General features: G+C 46.9%; 1 protein-coding gene across 4 annotated transcripts; it reads right to left on the bottom strand.

Annotated features, from left to right (window-relative positions):
* Positions 1-1,858: 1,858 nt before the first annotated feature.
* LOC140281511 (major facilitator superfamily domain-containing protein 6-A-like) lies at positions 1,859-17,758 on the bottom strand. 4 transcript variants are annotated; one of them, XM_072376201.1, is made up of 8 exons: positions 17,492-17,758; positions 14,871-16,383; positions 11,824-11,921; positions 10,308-10,469; positions 9,569-9,667; positions 8,997-9,277; positions 5,917-5,959; positions 3,686-3,774 (listed from the first exon to the last, which is right to left on the bottom strand). In XM_072376201.1, the coding sequence occupies exons 2-8, from the start codon at positions 16,379-16,381 to the stop codon at positions 3,764-3,766; spliced, it is 2,205 nt and encodes a 734-aa protein (XP_072232302.1). In that variant the 5' UTR covers positions 16,382-16,383; positions 17,492-17,758; the 3' UTR covers positions 3,686-3,763. The 4 variants fall into 4 exon arrangements, with proteins under 4 accessions (XP_072232165.1, XP_072232080.1, XP_072232302.1 ...); XM_072376064.1 differs by lacking the exon at positions 5,917-5,959 and having other exon boundaries at positions 1,859-3,774; positions 8,997-9,274; XM_072375979.1 differs by lacking the exon at positions 5,917-5,959 and having other exon boundaries at positions 1,860-3,774.
* Positions 17,759-17,856: the final 98 nt, after the last annotated feature.

The raw sequence follows: 17,856 nt of genomic DNA on the forward strand, positions 1-17,856 counted from the left end.
CTTCTTGCCAATAACAGGACTCTCCGTGGTCTCCAGTCTGACTCAGACGTGGCTCGGGTGGTCCTGATCGCAGCGCTGCAGGGGGGCTGAGCGTGACCATCTGGGGCTTTCCTGGCCTCATCTTTAACCCGTCGACCTGCTCACTTACACTCCTCCGTTTACTCATTTAGCTCAGTCAGCTCCTGCCTCCCAGAGTCTGCAGGTTTGACTGGTTTTCATCTTGAGCTGCCGACAGTCAAAACAAGAGCCGATGGTGGTCTGTGGCTTTGGCTCAGGGTGATGTCAGCCCGACCTTCGCATACGATTTAAAATGCTGCGGAACAGAAATCTACTCAGACCGATACTCACATTTTGGCCTTGGATTGTTTTCAGTCGAGTTCAACAACAAGAACATTAAAAAAATAATAAATCACCCACAAAAAGCAGCATTTTGGCTCAAAGTCACAGTTTCTCCTCCAGATTATGATCTTTCTTCCAGACTTTTGTCACATCTCCACAAACGCTGGATTAACAGGCGTCTGAGGAGCAGCTCCAGCCACGGCTTGCTAAGGTCAAAGGTCAGTGTCCGGTAGCAGCACAGCGATTGGTGGACAGATTTCAGATGATGTTAAAAAGAACCCGAGGTTGGAAAACACTCAGCCTGCCTGGAAATGTTGGCGTAAATCCAAAAGTGCAACTTTAAAGCTTCATTTCTTTGCTTTTTAGCATCTTTTTAGCATCTTTTTAGCATCTTTTTAGCAGCTTCTGTGGCTCGAAACAACAGATGAAATGGGAAAGAGGCAGATTACAACCCTGGTTTCAGGACCTGGTTTTGGTTCCTGATCCCTTGAGGAGAGTCTGGGGGGGGCTGTTATCACCTTAGCCTGGCGGTCTGCCTCCCCCCCCCCTCTATCGCGCACAGGGAGGCAGAGCTGCTAAAAATAACCTGAGGTTGTATCTGGGCAGCTGCTGGCCAGGAGGGACAGATAGGAAGGATATTCATGCTTTTTATTATGGATGGTAATTGGGTATAATTAGGAAAATGGGCCTGAGATGAGGCCGCGCCGTTAAAAGAGATCACATTTGAATACTTCACCAGCATTAAGATAAGAACAGGATGTGAAGCGGCGCAGATGGGGGAAGGTGAGCTTTCGCTTCAGGTGTGAAAAGCCTTTTTGGATTATTAAAAAAAGCTAAACTGAAGCTGCAGAGAACCGGCGGACGGATGCAAGCCGCCCAGAAGCAGGCGACTCGAACCAGCTCATCTGGAGGTGAGCTGGGCTGTAACTCTCACAGACATGTCAGGGAATAAAAGCCCGCCTGGCGGCGACCCCCCGCTCGTTTAAATGGAAACGTGCAGCATTGTTCGGTCATGACACCTTGGAAGGAAACGGCTCCATTATGCTGTTCATTATTGAGGAGCACAACAACAGCCTCAGCGGCGCAGGGGCTGATGAAATTTCTCCACGGATATCAGACGGGCCGAGTGTGCCAAGACGGCTCGATTTTATTATTTTTCATCTTTTTTATGACAGCACATAGTCTGCTTTTTGAGGAAGCCTATTACTGTCCTCCCACACACACCCATCAGTAGCAGGCGCACCACGACCTCAATAACCCTCCACACACATGCTGAGGAGTCCGTGCAAGGCTCCGAGCGCACAGTCGGAGCGCTACTGCCATCCAGTGGCCGCTTCCACACACCACTCATCAAACCCATGGAGGTGCAGGTTAACGGGTTTAAAGCGGCGTGTCGCAGCTGTGTTTAACCACAGGCGAACGTTTGCAGACGCCACCTCTGCGGCGTCTCCTTTAATAATGCAGAGTTCAGGCTTATTGTTCACAACATTCTGCTTGGGTCCAGCTTTGAACTGCAGAGAAAGCACAAAGCAGGTGTTCAGCAGGGATGGAGCGGCTTTCTGAAGCCGTGAACTTTAACCCCAGACAAACGGCTGCTGTTAACCACGAGCTTTCTGCTGCATCATCAATAAAAATCAGTTGTTTTAGCTCTCTAACGTCGGTGCAGCACCTGAAAACGCAGCCGGCTGAAACCGATCAGGCGTCGCATCAGAAAGCTCCAGAGCAGCTGCACGGAGGAGGAAGTGTGATGATCCGGTTCAAACCGTCCCAAGAACCCGTGCTGCTGCTGCTTGGAGTCGTTAAAGATGACCCGAAGTTTCCTGAATGCAGCAATAATAAAAAAAATAGAGTTCGGAGACACAAAAGATTCAATTTTCTTCACCTTTTTTTTCCCAAAACGTCTTTTTTTAATCAGTTTTACACCAAAACAGTAAACAGCTTCTTCTTTTTAAGGCTTTTTCTACACTGACACAAATACACTGAATACTGGGAATTGTTTGGCATGAAGATTCAGAGACAGGAAGCCTGTTCCTGTGTGTGCTGTTGGCGGTCTCCATATGAAAATATTGGAATCAGGCGGCAGATCTGTGGGAGTGCGGAGCAGAAAACGGGTCTTTGCTTCAGCTACGAGGCTTAAAAAGAGCCTCTTCTTCATCACACAGGTGCAGAAATACGACATCAGCCTCAGTCTGGTGAGTTTGTTTTAAAGGAAGTAACCAAATCTGACACAAAGGGGCTAAAATTCCAGCTTCCCAACAGACCGGTGCCCAAAATAACGAGGATCGCAGCTAAAGGGAATAATTCAGTTAATTCACGACTTTTTCAGGCTACTTCAGCAGAAAAAGACTCTAAATACTCGTTTTTTACATTTTTCTCCTTCTTTTAGGGGTTTCGCTTGTTATTAAGTCATCAGATCTGACTTTAACGCAGCGGCATAAAGGCACAAACATCATTTATCCAGCAAAGGCACGAGTGCTTTTCCAGGTTTCTGTGGACCTAAATGCGTCCTCCTCACCAGTCTGTGGCTCCTCCTTCACCGAAGCGTTTTAGAGCCATCGGCAGTCGTTTTAAAAGTGCTTTATTCAGACTTGTGTTCAGTCTGAGTCGCTCCAGTTCAGGATCATTGGCTTTTAAAGCTCCGATATAATCTTTAATGGGAATGTTTGCTCATCTCTGCAGCTGCGAGTCAGCAGAAACTGGACTGAAGTTCAGTTCAAATTCACGTTTTGGGAACCGTTTGCCTGCTTTCTTTTGCACGTTTTTAATTCATCCATCGCTGTCTGAACAGCGTTTACGTCCGTCACAGTCGAGTGACGGCGAGAGATAGACTCCGCCCACACGCACCCATGAGGATCTTTCATTTAACACGCGTGGAAAGAGGAAAATCACCCGCCGACTTCAGCTTTAAGGATAAACCGCCACGACTGCTGGGAACCAAGAACCGCAGTTTAAACATCCACGTAACCATGGAAACAGATGTCAGATTTCATGACCTTTCAGGTTAAAAAGAGGCACGTGAACGTGTGAAGGAGCGTCTTCATACTCCCGGCAGTTAGAATAGTGCACAAAGGTGAGAGGTGCGAACCTCTGAAGTAAGTCCCCACTGAAACAAGCCTTGAAACTGCTAAAATAGAATTAAATAACTTAACAAGGAGTTATAAATACAGTGTTTATAAGCTGGTGGAGGCAGTTTGGGACCAACTGACTTGTTAAGATGGATCACTTTTCAGGAGTGAAATACTCGGAGTGTGTGTTTTCCCTTCAGTTCCCTTCAGACGCTGCTCCGTCTGAGGCGGCGTGCGTTCGCTCTCCATCAGAGGCTGTGTGGGTGGCGTCTCCTTGTGGTTTGTGGATGGATGCCAGCCGGTCATCGCTCTGGTTTCCGTGCAACGCTGCCACCGCCTCGTACTCGGCCGGCGCCCGCTCATTGGGTACCTGGCAACGAGGGGAACACACAGTGATGAAGGCGGACAGGAAGCCGGTTCTGCAGGTGCAAACAAACATCTGGAAGCAAAGAGATTCTTCTTTCCAAAACAACTGGCAGCTAATGCTAATGCTAACATGCTATCTACCTGCAGGCTCAGAAATGAGCCAGAACTTCCCTGACGTCTCCCTGCTTTCATCTCAGCACGTCCTCCTCACGCTTCTGTGGGAATCTATCCACGCCAGCGAGGACGCCGTGTCTCCGTGGGAACAACACGCTGATGAGGCTACACTGGTGTAAAGGTTTAAAGGTTACTCCTGTTTTCACCCAACACATTAATCCGACTGATCAGGAGTGAGTAAACTAACCCGAGGTGAGGGCAGCAGGATGGCTGTAATGCTAACTGCTAACTGAGCTAACTGCTAACTGAGCTAACTGCTAACTGAGCTAACTTTCTAAGCTACATGCGACAGAAAGGTCATCAGGACTCTTTTCATGGACTGGAGTCTTACTTTGTCAGCATGTACTGGCCATGTTTACTCTTTAAAAACCTGGTGTTGCTCCTGTGATCAGCCACATCTGAGCTGTTATCTACCAGTGACCTGAGGAGGCAGAACATTTTATCACATCCTTTTTATGCATCTAGTTTCAAAACTCTTGTTCAACTCTTACCGGCTGCTTATCAACCTCAAAAAGTGTTCCACCCCGTGCACTTTTTAAAAAAGATACCGGATTTGAAACTTAAATCACCAGATGTGTAATATCCTGACAGACTGAAGAGATGCATCTTTAAACATACCTGCTTTTATAAGCTGCTCCTTCAGGTGTTACTAATAATCAGTTCAGTAATAACTCAACAAGAAACAAAAATGAAGCCAGCTGGCTCCATTTGAAAGTCTTTAAGCACCTAAAGATTAAATAGTCTTCTTTTCGTGACATTTCGTAAAATTTTGGTTATTTTGTCTTTTCTGTTTTATTTCGGAAAATTTTGTTGTTGCGTTTTTTCTGTTTTATTTCGTAAAATTTTGGTTATTTTGTCTTTTCTGTTTTTTTCTTAAAATGTTATTGCGTCTTTTCTGTTTTATTTCATAAAATTTTGATTTAGTCTTTTCTGTTTTATTTCGTAAAATTTTGATTTAGTCTTTTCTGTTTTATTTCGTAAAATTTTGGTTATTTTGTCTTTTGTGTTTTATTTCGTAAAATTTTGTTGTTGCGTTTTTTCTGTTTTATTTCGTAAAATTTTGGCTATTTTGTCTTTTCTGTTTTATTTCGTAAAATTTTGGTTATGTTGTCTTTTGTTTTATTTCGTAAAATGTTGTTGTTGCGTTTTTTCTGTTTTATTTCGTAAAATTTTGGTTATTTTGTCTTTTGTTTTTTTTCTTAAAATGTTATTGCGTTTTTTATGTTTTATTTCGTAAAATTTTGTTGCGTTTTTTATGTTTTATTTCGAAAAATTTAGGTTATTTTGTCTTTTCTGTTTTATTTCATAAAATTTTGGTTATGTTGTCTTTTGTTTTATTTCGTAAAATGTTGTTGTTGCGTTTTTTCTGTTTTATTTCGTAAAATTTTGGTTATTTTGTCTTTTCTGTTTTATTTCGTAACATTTTGGTTATGTTGTCTTTTGTTTTATTTCGTAAAATGTTGTTGCATTTTTTCTGTTTCATTTCGTAAAATTTTGTTGTTGCGTCTTTTCTGTTTTATTTCGTAAAATTTTGGTTATTTCGTCTTTTCTGTTTTTATTTTCATGAAATTTTGTTTGTTATTTCGTTTTTTTCGTTTTGATTTCGTGAATGTTGCATTTTCTAAACTGTTTTATATAAGCAGTCCAGCAGCTGAGTGAACTGTCCAACATCTAAAACCAAACTCAGATCAGCTCAGACAGACTTCAGACGTCAGCGGTGACATCATCAGGGAGTAACCCATGCAGGCATGCACCCCACATGATGTCAGCAGTCAGGTGTGGGCGCTTCACAAAAAACACAAAGACATATGCAAGCATGTCCACGCCCACACACAGGTACGGATTAGTCACTGTTATCACACCATGCATCAACACACACCCACACACGGAGGAAACCCTGGACACCTGACGTCACCTGAACCTCCACCTCCCTGCACACACAGTAGTTTTCCATCAACCTTCACACGCTCACCTTTCTTCGGTGTGTGTGGGCAGCCGGTGGGAGACGGAAGTGTCTGATTAGTGAGAGTTAAACAACGAAGAAGAAACAGATGTTAATGTGACGTTTGTCTTCTTTTATGACCTTTGAGCGAATCACATCACTAAAATCACTTGATTTATGAACTGTTAGAAATTCAGATTATCCAGACTGTCAACACATGAAGGGAATTAAACAATTAATGCTTCTGTAAGACTGATACAGAGTGAGGTTTAGGGATTTTAATCATATCTGAGAAGTGTTTGCCATATAAATGTCTCGATGGTACATATACCGTCATTAGGGTGTAAAAGTACACAAAAGCAGGGGAGCGAAAACAAGAAAACGTAAATTCCAACTGTCTAAATATTCATAATCATTGCTGTAGCATGTGCTGGCAGCAATTAGACCGAATAAAGGAGAATAAACTGTCACATATTCATTGTGAATTAGATTATAAAGGTGACATATTGTAGAAAAATCCTCTTTTATGTCCTTGGTGGCATATATTAGGGTGTCTGAAGTAATCAGTGAGAGTAAAACTGAGTGAGTGTGTTTTTTGTTTTAGCTCCCCTTTGTGTGAAAGTTCAACCGTTTTTCACTCCTCTCCTAAGCCCCGCCCACTCACATCCACCCTGCTGGACGGATGAAGCCAGCTTCTGGTGGAAATGTTCTGCTGTCAGCTGCACTGAGGAGCATGCATCTTCCATCCAGCAGCAGCCTCAGAGGATATAAGAGCCCAGTGGATAAACTATATCTGAGGCTAATGTTCCAGCAGAGTTAGCTAAAGACTGAATGTGCAGCAGACACTTTTCATCCCACTGTTTTAACAACTTGGTCCAGTTCAACGCTGGACTGAAGGAACTGAGCCACAAAGAGGATCAGTTCCAACTCTCAGAGCCTGAACTTCAGAGCAGGGAAATGGAAGCATCTGAGAAATAACTCCTCATGGTTTATTTACTGATTTATTTCCTCCTTTAGCAGCAGCTAACGCTAACAGCTTAGCTAATGCAGATGAGAAATAACTCCTCATGGTTTATTTACTGATTTATTTCTTCCTTTAGCTGCAGCTAACGCTAACAGCTTAGCTAATGCAGAAATAACTCCTCATGGTTTATTTATTGATTTATTTCTTCCTTTAGCAGCAGCTAACGCTAACAGCTTAGCTAATGCAGAAATAACTCCTCATGGTTTATTTACTGATTTATTTCTTCCTTTAGCTGCAGCTAACGCTAACAGCTTAGCTAATGCAGAAATAACTCCTCATGGTTTATTTACTGATTTATTTCCTCCTTTAGCAGCAGCTAACGCTAACAGCTAAGCTAATGCAGAAATAATTCCTCATGGTTTATTTATTGATTTATTTCTTCCTTTAGCAGCAGCTAACGCTAACAGCTAACGCTAACAGTTAAGCTAATGCAGAAATAATTCCTCATGGTTTATTTATTGATTTATTTCTTCCTTTAGCAGCAGCTAACGCTAACAGCTTAGCTAATGAAGATGACGTACACCAACTTCTAAGGAGTTACTGCTGTTCCTTTCTGAAAGATGAACATTATTGTTCCCACATTACTTTGTTAGCTGAAGCTTTCTGGTTGAACGGTTCCATTCTGTAACTCAAGACAACCTGCAGCTGTGTTTAAGGTGTGTTTCCAACACAACACCGGTCCTCTCCTCACTCTCTGTGTGTTAACGTTACATTATCGGCATGTTTCTGATAAAGATGTAGGTCTCCAGGTACAATTGTTTAATGAGGTTAATATATCCAAAATGTTTAAACGCAGTAATTAACGGTACACATGCATTACTACGAGTTACGCTGTGCACATCTCCGGCTTGGTCCATCACTGTTGATGAGAAAGCATTGTTTGCTAGCATCTGCTGCTAACTTACAGCTAACTACTAACTTACAGCTAACAGCTAACTTACAGCTAACAGCTAATTTACAGCTAACTATTAACTTACAGCTAACTTACAGCTAACAGCTAACTTACAGCTAACAGCTAACTTACAGCTAACTGCTAACTTACAGCTAACAGCTAACTTAAGTATTTCAGTGTTTTTGCTAAAACTGGAGGAATATCTTCATTATGTTTGTGTTCACAACATTAAATTTTGATGACACATAACAAAGTTGCTAACTTGCAAACACACAGAAGCTAAACACACAGAAGCTAACCACACAGTGACATCCTGTTGAAGCTTTCATGTTTGAACGTTGAATGTTTCTCATACATCCTCAGAACATTGTATCCAAAAAAGGTCAAAATATTTCACATGTAGAGTCAGGAGAGTAATTTCAGATTTTAACTCTGAGCTAAATGTCTCAGTACGAGTTTTTAACATGTTTATAGTGTTCCTTATGAGCCAGAAGACGGATCACGACTCAATCAAGCATCTTGTTGTTCGAACATCTGTTTGAAATCATTCCAGCCTGTAAGTGCTTTAGTCCAAAGGCTGTACAGGCAGATTATTTCGACCTTTATAAGTCTCAGGAGAAGAAGAAGCTAATGTTACATTTCCTTCGTAACCAGAGAAAACAACATAATCAAATCTGAGCTGCTGTTTTTCAGTAAACGCTAGAGTAAAAAGTGAGCTGACAGACTTGGTTTGACAACACTTTTTAGTTTATTAAAGTTATATCTCAGATCATCTAAACCAGATCTGAGTTCCTAAAGTTCCTTCTAGCTCACTCTACCTCTCAGGTGTGTTTGTTAGCACTGATCCACATGCTGCTACAGGCTCTGTTCCTATTGACCGGTTAGCAGATGCTGAACCACTGCAGGATCATCACCTGAGAGTTCGAACCCAGTCAGAAACTGGTTCCAGCAGCAGAGACATCCCATATGAGTCTGCCTGCCTGCTTTCCTTCCCAAAGACTCAGAAAAGACGAGATAACGTGATTTAAACGGAAAGACAGGCAGCACATCTGTGTATTTGTGCCACTTGCAGCTCCGGTTCTGTTCGGTTTAACTTGCATGTTTTAAATCTCTCTGCTGAACATTAATCACAAAAGTCGAGTCATGCTACAAAGAGGCAGATGTGCAAACTTTAGCATGAGAAACAGTTTTCACCTGCAGCGGCTGATGACCGCCGCTCTTCTTCATGTTCATCATCTCTCTGATCTGGACCAGCGCGAAGGCGATGGTGACCCAGGGGGCGCCGGACACCACCCACGCCGGCCTCGCCACGTCCTCCTGATCCTCCTGATGCTTGGTCTTCTTGGCGGGCAACGCGGCGGCTGAACGGGCTGGAATCGGGCTGCCGATGACGTTCTGGCTCTGAACAAGGTCGATGGTGGCGATGGGGACGGGGCTGGAGGGAACCGGGATGTTCTCTGCCAGAATCTTGTCTTCTGAAAGAAGGTGGGGTGAGATTCGAGCAGGAAAAGAGGAAAACTGACCACATCCAGGTGGAATCTAACATGGATGGATTTAGTTGACTTTATTTATCTTTACGTCACCTTGGTGATATATTTAGACTCTAATGAGATCCAACTTCTACTTAAAATGTCTTTCTGTGCAGTTAATCTAATCTGAACAAGACGCCCACAGTCTGTCCTTTAAGAGAAGAGACGCATTAAGCATCTTTCACCACATTTTAGAGAATAAACCTGGGTGTAAGATGGAGGTCACGTTGTTCCCACCTTTTCCTTCAGCCTCGCCACTCAGACACTGGATGAAGGCGAAGATGAGGAGGATGACGAGCGAGGCCATGCCGATTCCTCTGAACGTCTCTGCAGCGCCTGCAAAGCAACCAGAGGAGCTGAAATGAATGAACCAGCTTTCAGCTGAACCGTGACATGTGGAGCACAGCTGCTCAGTGTGAGTCAGAGCGGTCACATGAGCGCCATCGGATCGGATTAATGGCTCAATCACAATGAGACTGAGTTATTCAGCTCATGTAGACGCCTTAATCTGACTAAAAACGGATCGAATTAAGACCCGAGATAACTCGATCCGATTGGATCGAGCGTTCTGCGCATGCTCCAGATTTTTCCCTGGATCATCTCCCTGAAGTGGAAGGAGATGATATTCCTGTTGCTGCCGTCAGAAAGAAAGAAACAACGCGATGGAGAAGGCGCCGTTGGGCATCTCTGTGCCATAACCAGCTCATCACAGATGGAGAGGGACGCAGCTTCATCTCGCTCTGCGTTCGCCATCTTTCTGAATGCCTGAGTTTGTTGTTGTTGGTGGTGAAGACACCAACAGGAAGCGGCTCTATTAGCGATAGCTGAAATGGGGACAGCGCCACCTATCGTACCGGGGTATGACATGCTTTGTGCCAGTGATTCCATTCATTCACCGCCATATATCCAAGGATAATTACCCTCAGATAAGGACCCAACTGTAGCTATAATCCAGTTCATCTCATCAGTGTCTTACCAAAATAACTGACAAACACTCCTCCCACCATGGCTCCACAGCCGCGGCCCAAACCGAGGTGCAGACCCTGCAGGATCCCCTGCGCCGACGTCCTCAGAGCAGGCGGCACGGCAGCGCTGAGGAAGGAGATGCAAGCTGCCCAAACCGAGGCGTGCGTCACACCTGGAGGTCACACGGCACAGAAAACAGGACAATAAACAGCAAATACACGGATCAGAACACATGGCACAGAAAACAGGACAATAAACAGCAAATACACGGAGCAGAACACACGGATCAGAACACACGGAGCAGATGGATCAGAACACACGGAGCAGAACACACGGAGCAGAACACACGGAGCAGAACGCACGGATCAGATGGATCAGAACACACGGAGCAGAACACACGGAGCAGAACACACGGAGCAGATGGATCAGAACACACGGAGCAGAACACACGGAGCAGAACACACGGAGCAGAACACACGGAGCAGAACACACGGAGCAGAACACACGGAGCAGATGGATCAGAACACACGGAGCAGATGGAGCAGAACACACGGAGCAGATGGATCAGAACACACGGAGCAGAACACACGGAGCAGAACACACGGAGCAGAACACACGGAGCAGAACACACGGAGCAGATGGATCAGAACACACGGAGCAGATGGAGCAGAACACACGGAGCAGAACACACGGAGCAGATGGATCAGAACACACGGAGCACCACTTAGAATAGTTTCCTGTCAGCTGTTGACGTGACTCTGATCCTTGAACTCGTTCCACTCTTGGTGCATGTGAAGATGTTAAAATGCTTTAAATGGTGTTCTAAGAGCTGCCCTGAAGGAAATCTGAGGCCGTTGTTACCTGGAGGAGATATTCACACCGTGCAAACACCTCAAATGTTTGAGTGGACTCAGGGTTTGAGTTCAGGACTGATTATAAACTGTAAGATTAGTTTTAAAACCGCCCGAAAAGTCCAAATCAAGCTGTTTGAACCTGAACTTTGTGTCTGACTCACAGCTGTTTGTTTCTCACCATGTAAACAGATTTTAAAGTTGAACTTAAAATACTTTGTGATGTCTTTACCCCCCCCTCAGGTTAGCTTCCTGTTTGCAGATAAAACAGACGGCAGCTCATCACGCAGTGATGACCTCAGGCTTTCACAGGTTTCACTTGTTTGTTCTGTGTCTGTTTTCTCAGGGCGGACGTCTCAAACCTCCTCTGCTCTCCTTTCAGTTGTGTTTGGTTTAAACACTTTATGATGATTGTGTTATTTATTCATCAGTATTAAACTTCAGAAATCATGAAGACTAGTTCCAATAAAGTGGGACTGATTGTGCAAACAGGAAGTGGAAGGCTGCCACTGGACCACAGTCGGATTAAAGCAGCTTCTGCATTCAGAACGAGCATCTGTTCCTGTTTCCTGTGCAGATCAGGAGGAAAAACGCCGTCCTGTTGAACAAACAGTCAGTTCCCGTCCCGCCCCCTGGGTCCTAGAGCCCCACGTCCCAGCTGACCAACGCCGTTACCTTGAAGGACCTCCAAGGGCAGGACGGTCCAGGCGTTCTGCAGGTAGGAGATGTAGAGGTACCGAGCCGTGTTGCTGGCCAGGCCGATGTACAGCACTCTGAGAGGGGGGCAGAGAAAGAGGCAAAAACAGTTCATCCTACCAACATCTGAGCTAAGAAAGACAGAAATAACGATGAAACATCCTGATAACAACACAAAGGCAGTAAATACAGGCCAGCTCCTTCAAGGATTTCACCCAACGGATCAGAGCCGAACGGTTTTCTGTCTGAAGGCTGATTAATGGACTCATTGGTTGACACCAAAGACACTCTGAAGCTCTGTGAATGAGGACTTCAGCTCTTGGCTGATCTGATGCCGTCAGCATCGAGCTTTCTTCCTGCTCCTCTTCTGCAGCCTCCTGTGAAAGCACACATCCTGCAGCAGTTTGGACGTCTCAGCAGGGCAGAAACAACGCCTCACCCATCGCTCGTCTTCTATTTGCTCACCAACGAAAGAGATTATCTCAGTGTTTGTTCCCTGAGCGGCTGCTGAAAGGCTGCTGAAAGGCTGCTGAGCATTAGTTTCCCAAACGATAATGGGCTTCAAGCGGATGCCCCGAGTGTGGCGACGTGTTGCATTTCCAGAAGCTCAGGCAGCAACATGGTGTAAAAGAAGAGGCTGAAGGTGGTGCAACACCAACACAGCTGGTGTCACGGCCTGTTTCAACCAGAACTTCTGTCCTCCCAGGACCCAAAAATACCTTTCATTCCATCGACGTGGAGGATCTCTGTGTAATAAATCAATAAAGGAGCCAAAAAAAGAGATTAAAATGAAACATTTGGGTATCAGTGCCGAGGCAGCACTAAACTCTGATCCCTTCAGGACAAAATGAGGCTGTAAAACTGCTTTAAATTGGGACTTTTAAACACTATCTGTTCAGTTTCACAGTGAAAACCACAGATGCAGCCAAGCAGAAACAGCCCAGAGTTTTGGTTGCTGCTGAAAGAGGTCACATGACATCTGTTTGTGACCTTTAAACCGACTGAAAAGCACGCTGCACATCCTCTTTAAGAGCAGCACGCTGCACATCCTCTTTAAGAGCAGCACGCTGCACATCCTCTTTAAGAGCAGCACGCTGCACATCCTCTTTAAGAGCAGCACGCTGCACATCCTCTTTAAGAGCAGCACGCTGCACATCCTCTTTAAGAGCAGCACGCTGCACATCCTCTTTAAGAGCAGCACGCTGCACATCCTCTTTAAGAGCAGCACGCTGCACATCCTCTTTAAGAGCAGCACGCTGCACATCCTCTTTAAGAGCAGCACGCTGCACATCCTCTTTAAGAGCAGCACGCTGCACATCCTCTTTAAGAGCAGCACGCTGCACATCCTCTTTAAGAGCAGCACGACGCACATCCTCTTTAAGAGCAGCACGCTGCACATCCTCTTTAAGAGCAGCACGCTGCACATCCTCTTTAAGAGCAGCACGCTGCACATCCTCTTTAAGAGCAGCACGCTGCACATCCTCTTTAAGAGCAGCACGCTGCACATCCTCTTTAAGAGCAGCACGCTGCACATCCTCTTTAAGAGCAGCACCATGCACATCCTCTTTAAGAGCAGCGCGATGCACATCCTCTTTAAGAGCAGCACCATGCACATCCTCTTTAAGAGCAGCACCATGCACATCCTCTTTAAGAGCAGCACCATGCACATCCTCTTTAAGAGCAGCACGCTGCACATCCTCTTTAAGAGCAGCACGCTGCACATCCTCTTTAAGAGCAGCACCATGCACATCCTCTTTAAGAGCAGCACGCTGCACATCCTCTTTAAGAGCAGCACCATGCACATCCTCTTTAAGAGCAGCACCATGCACATCCTCTTTAAGAGCAGCACGCTGCACATCCTCTTTAAGAGCAGCACCATGCACATCCTCTTTAAGAGCAGCGCGATGCACATCCTCTTTAAGAGCAGCGCCATGCACATCCTCTTTAAGAGCAGCACCATGCACATCCTCTTTAAGAGCAGCGCGCTGCACATCCTCTTTAAGAGCAGCACCATGCACATCCTCTTTAAGAGCAGCACCATGCACATCCTCTTTAAGAGCAGCACCATGCACATCCTCTTTAAGAGCAGCACCATGCACATCCTCTTTAAGAGCAGCACCATGCACATCCTCTTTAAGAGCAGCACCATGCACATCCTCTTTAAGAGCAGCACCATGCACGTCCTCTTTAAGAGCAGCACCATGCACATCCTCTTTAAGAGCAGCACCATGCACATCCTCTTTAAGAGCAGCACGCTGCACATCCTCTTTAAGAGCAGCACCATGCACATCCTCTTTAAGAGCAGCACCATGCACATCCTCTTTAAGAGCAGCACCATGCACATCCTCTTTAAGAGCAGCACCATGCACATCCTCTTTAAGAGCAGCACCATGCACATCCTCTTTAAGAGCAGCGCGCTGCACATCCTCTTTAAGAGCAGCGCGCTGCACATCCTCTTTAAGAGCAGCGCGCTGCACATCCTCTTTAAGAGCAGCACGCTGCACATCCTCTTTAAGAGCAGCACGCTGCACATCCTCTTTAAGAGCAGCACGCTGCATCCTCTTTAAAAGCAGCCACACTGGCTCTCAGTTATTGATCCATTCGAGGCTCATCCTGCTGCACAGCAGGTGCTTTTGAGACTCAGATGCTTCCTGGAACACCTTCTACGTCACCTCCGGTCGACTCAGGGCTGTAATCCAAGCCTGAAACCTAACACCTCGTGCTCGAATGTCGCCGGTGCCGGCGAGGCTCGGCCCCAGATTCACTGAGACACAAACCCGGGCATCAATGACGCCATTGTTTGAAAGAGGCGCTCTCAGAGAGGCGCCTCCGGGACAACAAAGCAGTGACGCTGCCGCTCGCTGGAGGACCGACTGAACCGATGGCATCTTAATCTGACGCCAGGCTCTCAGTGGTTTCACAGGAGGCTGCTAGAAGGAGGAGGAGGGAGCTTTCCTCACATTCTTACCGTCAGCAGGTGCCCAAGCAGGAAGTGAAACTACATAAGTGCGGCTGCTCAGTCTCACCTGACGTGCCCCACCAGCTCGATGAGCTTGTGGCTGGTGAAATAAGCGGCGAGCTCCGAGACGTGGCTCAGCACGGAGCAGATCCCGAACAGCGTGGTCGTCCCCTTCAGGTCCTCCAAGTGCCAGAAGAGGAAGCTGAAGACGAAGCCGTAGCCGAAGCCCATGAACCAGGCGACGAAGAGGACCGAGCTGTAGCGGACGGTGCAGAGCAGCTTCAGCAGGTCGCTGTAGTGGAACTCCTGCCTGGCGTCCACGCTGGCGGGCGTCTGGTCCAAAGAGCTGGACTCCGGGGACGTCTGAGAGCTCGCCGAGTCCTCCACCACCTCTGGAAGCTCCTCCTGGTAGTTGCTGCCCTTTTCAAAGTAAAACTGAGTGGCCACAATGAGGGCAACACCCATCAGCACGCCAAAGACGATGAAGGCAATGCTGTAGTTCTGCTGGCGGTAGTCAGGCGAGACGCAGCCGCCGGCGACCACCACTTCCACGCTGGTGTGGTCGATCCAGATGCCCACCAGCAGCATGGCCACGCCCCAGCCCAGAGAGCCCCACATCCTCTGCAGGCCGTAGCGGTCGCGGGCTTTACCCAGGTACTGCAGGGTGACCGTGTCCACGATGGTGACGGCGGGGGCGCTGAAAAACTCCCCCACGATGATGACCAGCAGGATGAGCAGGAAAATGGCCTCCACCTGGTCCTGGTTGTAGGTCAGCACCAGCTCCCTCTTGGGGGTTGGCGTGGGGGGAGGTGTGGCGGCGGTGGTGGTCTGGAGAGTGGTGTTTGGAGCGTCCTGGGTGGCGTTCGCTGACACGGAGGGAGCCGACGTGGCGTTGGCGTCTGCGCTGCGTTTCTGCCTGTGGAGCAGAGCGCCCGAGAAGAGTGGCGCTTCAGGAAGCTCAAAGAGGGCAGCGGCGCTCCGGCGACCCCTGGTGTGGTTGGTGGAGACGTTACTGAAAGGGGAAGTGGTCGTCATGGTCGTCATGGGCGCCACCGTGGTCACAGAAGCGCCCTTCTCCACACACTTCATCTGAGCTGCTTTCACAAAGCCGATGCCGCAGTTGAACACCAACCAGCACAGGACGGAGAACAGCAGCACGGCCTTTCCCTTCTTAAAGCGGTCAGCCACCACCCCCCAGAAGGGGGCGCTGCAGAACTCAATAAAGTAGCGGATGCCAACCAGCAGCCCGCTGCGGCTGGCCGACATGCCCAGCTGCTTGTAGAACACCGCCAGCAGCGGGTGCAGCGAGCCGTAGGCGGCGTAGAAGAAGAAGTAGAAGACTTTGGAGATGAGGAGGCGGCTGTTGATGCGGAGGCACAGCCGCTCGCAGCAGTCTATGGAGCCGGGCTGCGGGGGGGCCGGCTGCTCGGGGGGCGGGTCCGACTGGGGCGCCGGTGGCGCCGACACACCCGCCTGATGCGCCATGGACAGGGTGTTGAACGGCTCGGCCAGCACATACTTCCTCTTCTGCTCCTCCTCGTCATCGGTCAGGATGGCAACCTTGTCGTCAGCTGCCATATCTGGAAAATATGGAAATGAGGGTGAGATCAGGCCAACATTTAACAGCCCAACCAGCCTGAATCTGGCCCACAGCTGGCAGCTCGGCCGGCTCGGCTTCCCAACATCACGCCCGGTCCTCTGTGCCGACAAGCCTTTTACTAAGCTTCAAAAAGACAAAAATATCACCTGAACAGGTTCTAATAAAGTTAAACCAAACACTGTGAAAGGCTTCCTGCTGTCCAACATCACATAAAAGCAGAAACTAATACCAGCAGAAACACATCAGGCTGTTTATCTGGAGCTTAAACTACTCCACACACTCCTGATGTTCCTGTTTCAGGCTGAAATGTGAATTCCAACAATGAAATAGCTGCTGAATCAGCAGTTTAAACAGGGCTATATCCACTTATACTTCACTCATAACAGCGTAAACTCACTTCTGATCTGACCGGGCCTCAAGTTTCCAAACAGAAAGTATTAAATCAACTATTTTAACGTGTCTGTTCACGCTGTCCAGGCCTCTCTGCTTAAAGGAAGCGGTTTTTAACCTGCTTTCAGCTGGTTTGGCTGAAATAAAACCGGTGTCTGAATGAGAGGCTTCATCATAAACTGGACCAGAACCGCCTCGGTGCTCCTGTTAATACAAAGCAGGCTTAACATGTCTAAAAAAGGGCGATTTTATCGCTCTGATCGCATGTTTTGTCAAAATTCTGCTAAATCGGACCCCAAGGGATCAACAAACCATATTCTGAGCCCCATTTTTACATGTTAGGGGTATTAAAGTGATGATCATTTCCAGAGGTTCATATTCACAAAGGAAAGCAGACGAGTTGCCAAAGACCGCTGGAGGTCCTCAGATCCCAGTTTAAAACCGTCCTAGTATCAGTGATGAGCTTATGCGGAAGTATCTGACGTTTGGAACAAAGACCCCGTTTATTTTTCACCTCTCACAACCAAACTCAACACAAAAAACTGTCAATTTAAGCGCGATATCCAAAATACCGGCTCGGCAGACAGGAAGTGACTCATCCCTGCTGTAAACTCAATTAAACCCTTTAAAAACGCCTTCAAACGCCTTCATGTGACGCAAATGACCACATTAAAAGCCTAAATACGGCAGTTTCTTACCTGCTCAGGTCACCGCTCCCATTAAACTATGACTGCGCAGTTTCTTTTGGATTTCTCTCTCGTCGGTTGGACATTTTTCACTCAAAACCCATCAAAAAGATCAGTTTAATTCTGCGCTAAACGTCGAAATGTTTCCCAGCGTGTCCGTGTTTGCGTTTGAGAGTGAAGTTAAAGCGTCGCTCGGCTGTCTTTGTATTGAGAACAACGGCAGCTCGTCAAACCGGAGATCCCACCTGTCCTGATACAGACAGCCGTTAAGTTCGCCATGACGACCGTTACAACTTCCGGTTCCATCTTTCAAAATAAATACCGCCGCTGTGCTAAACTGAGCATTAAAAGTGTCATTTACCCAAAATATGCGATCA

Source organism: Leuresthes tenuis, unplaced genomic scaffold, assembly GCF_036924035.1.
Source record: "Leuresthes tenuis unplaced genomic scaffold, fLeuTen1.0.hap1 SCAF_1, whole genome shotgun sequence".
Classification (NCBI taxonomy): Eukaryota; Metazoa; Chordata; class Actinopteri; order Atheriniformes; family Atherinopsidae; genus Leuresthes; species Leuresthes tenuis.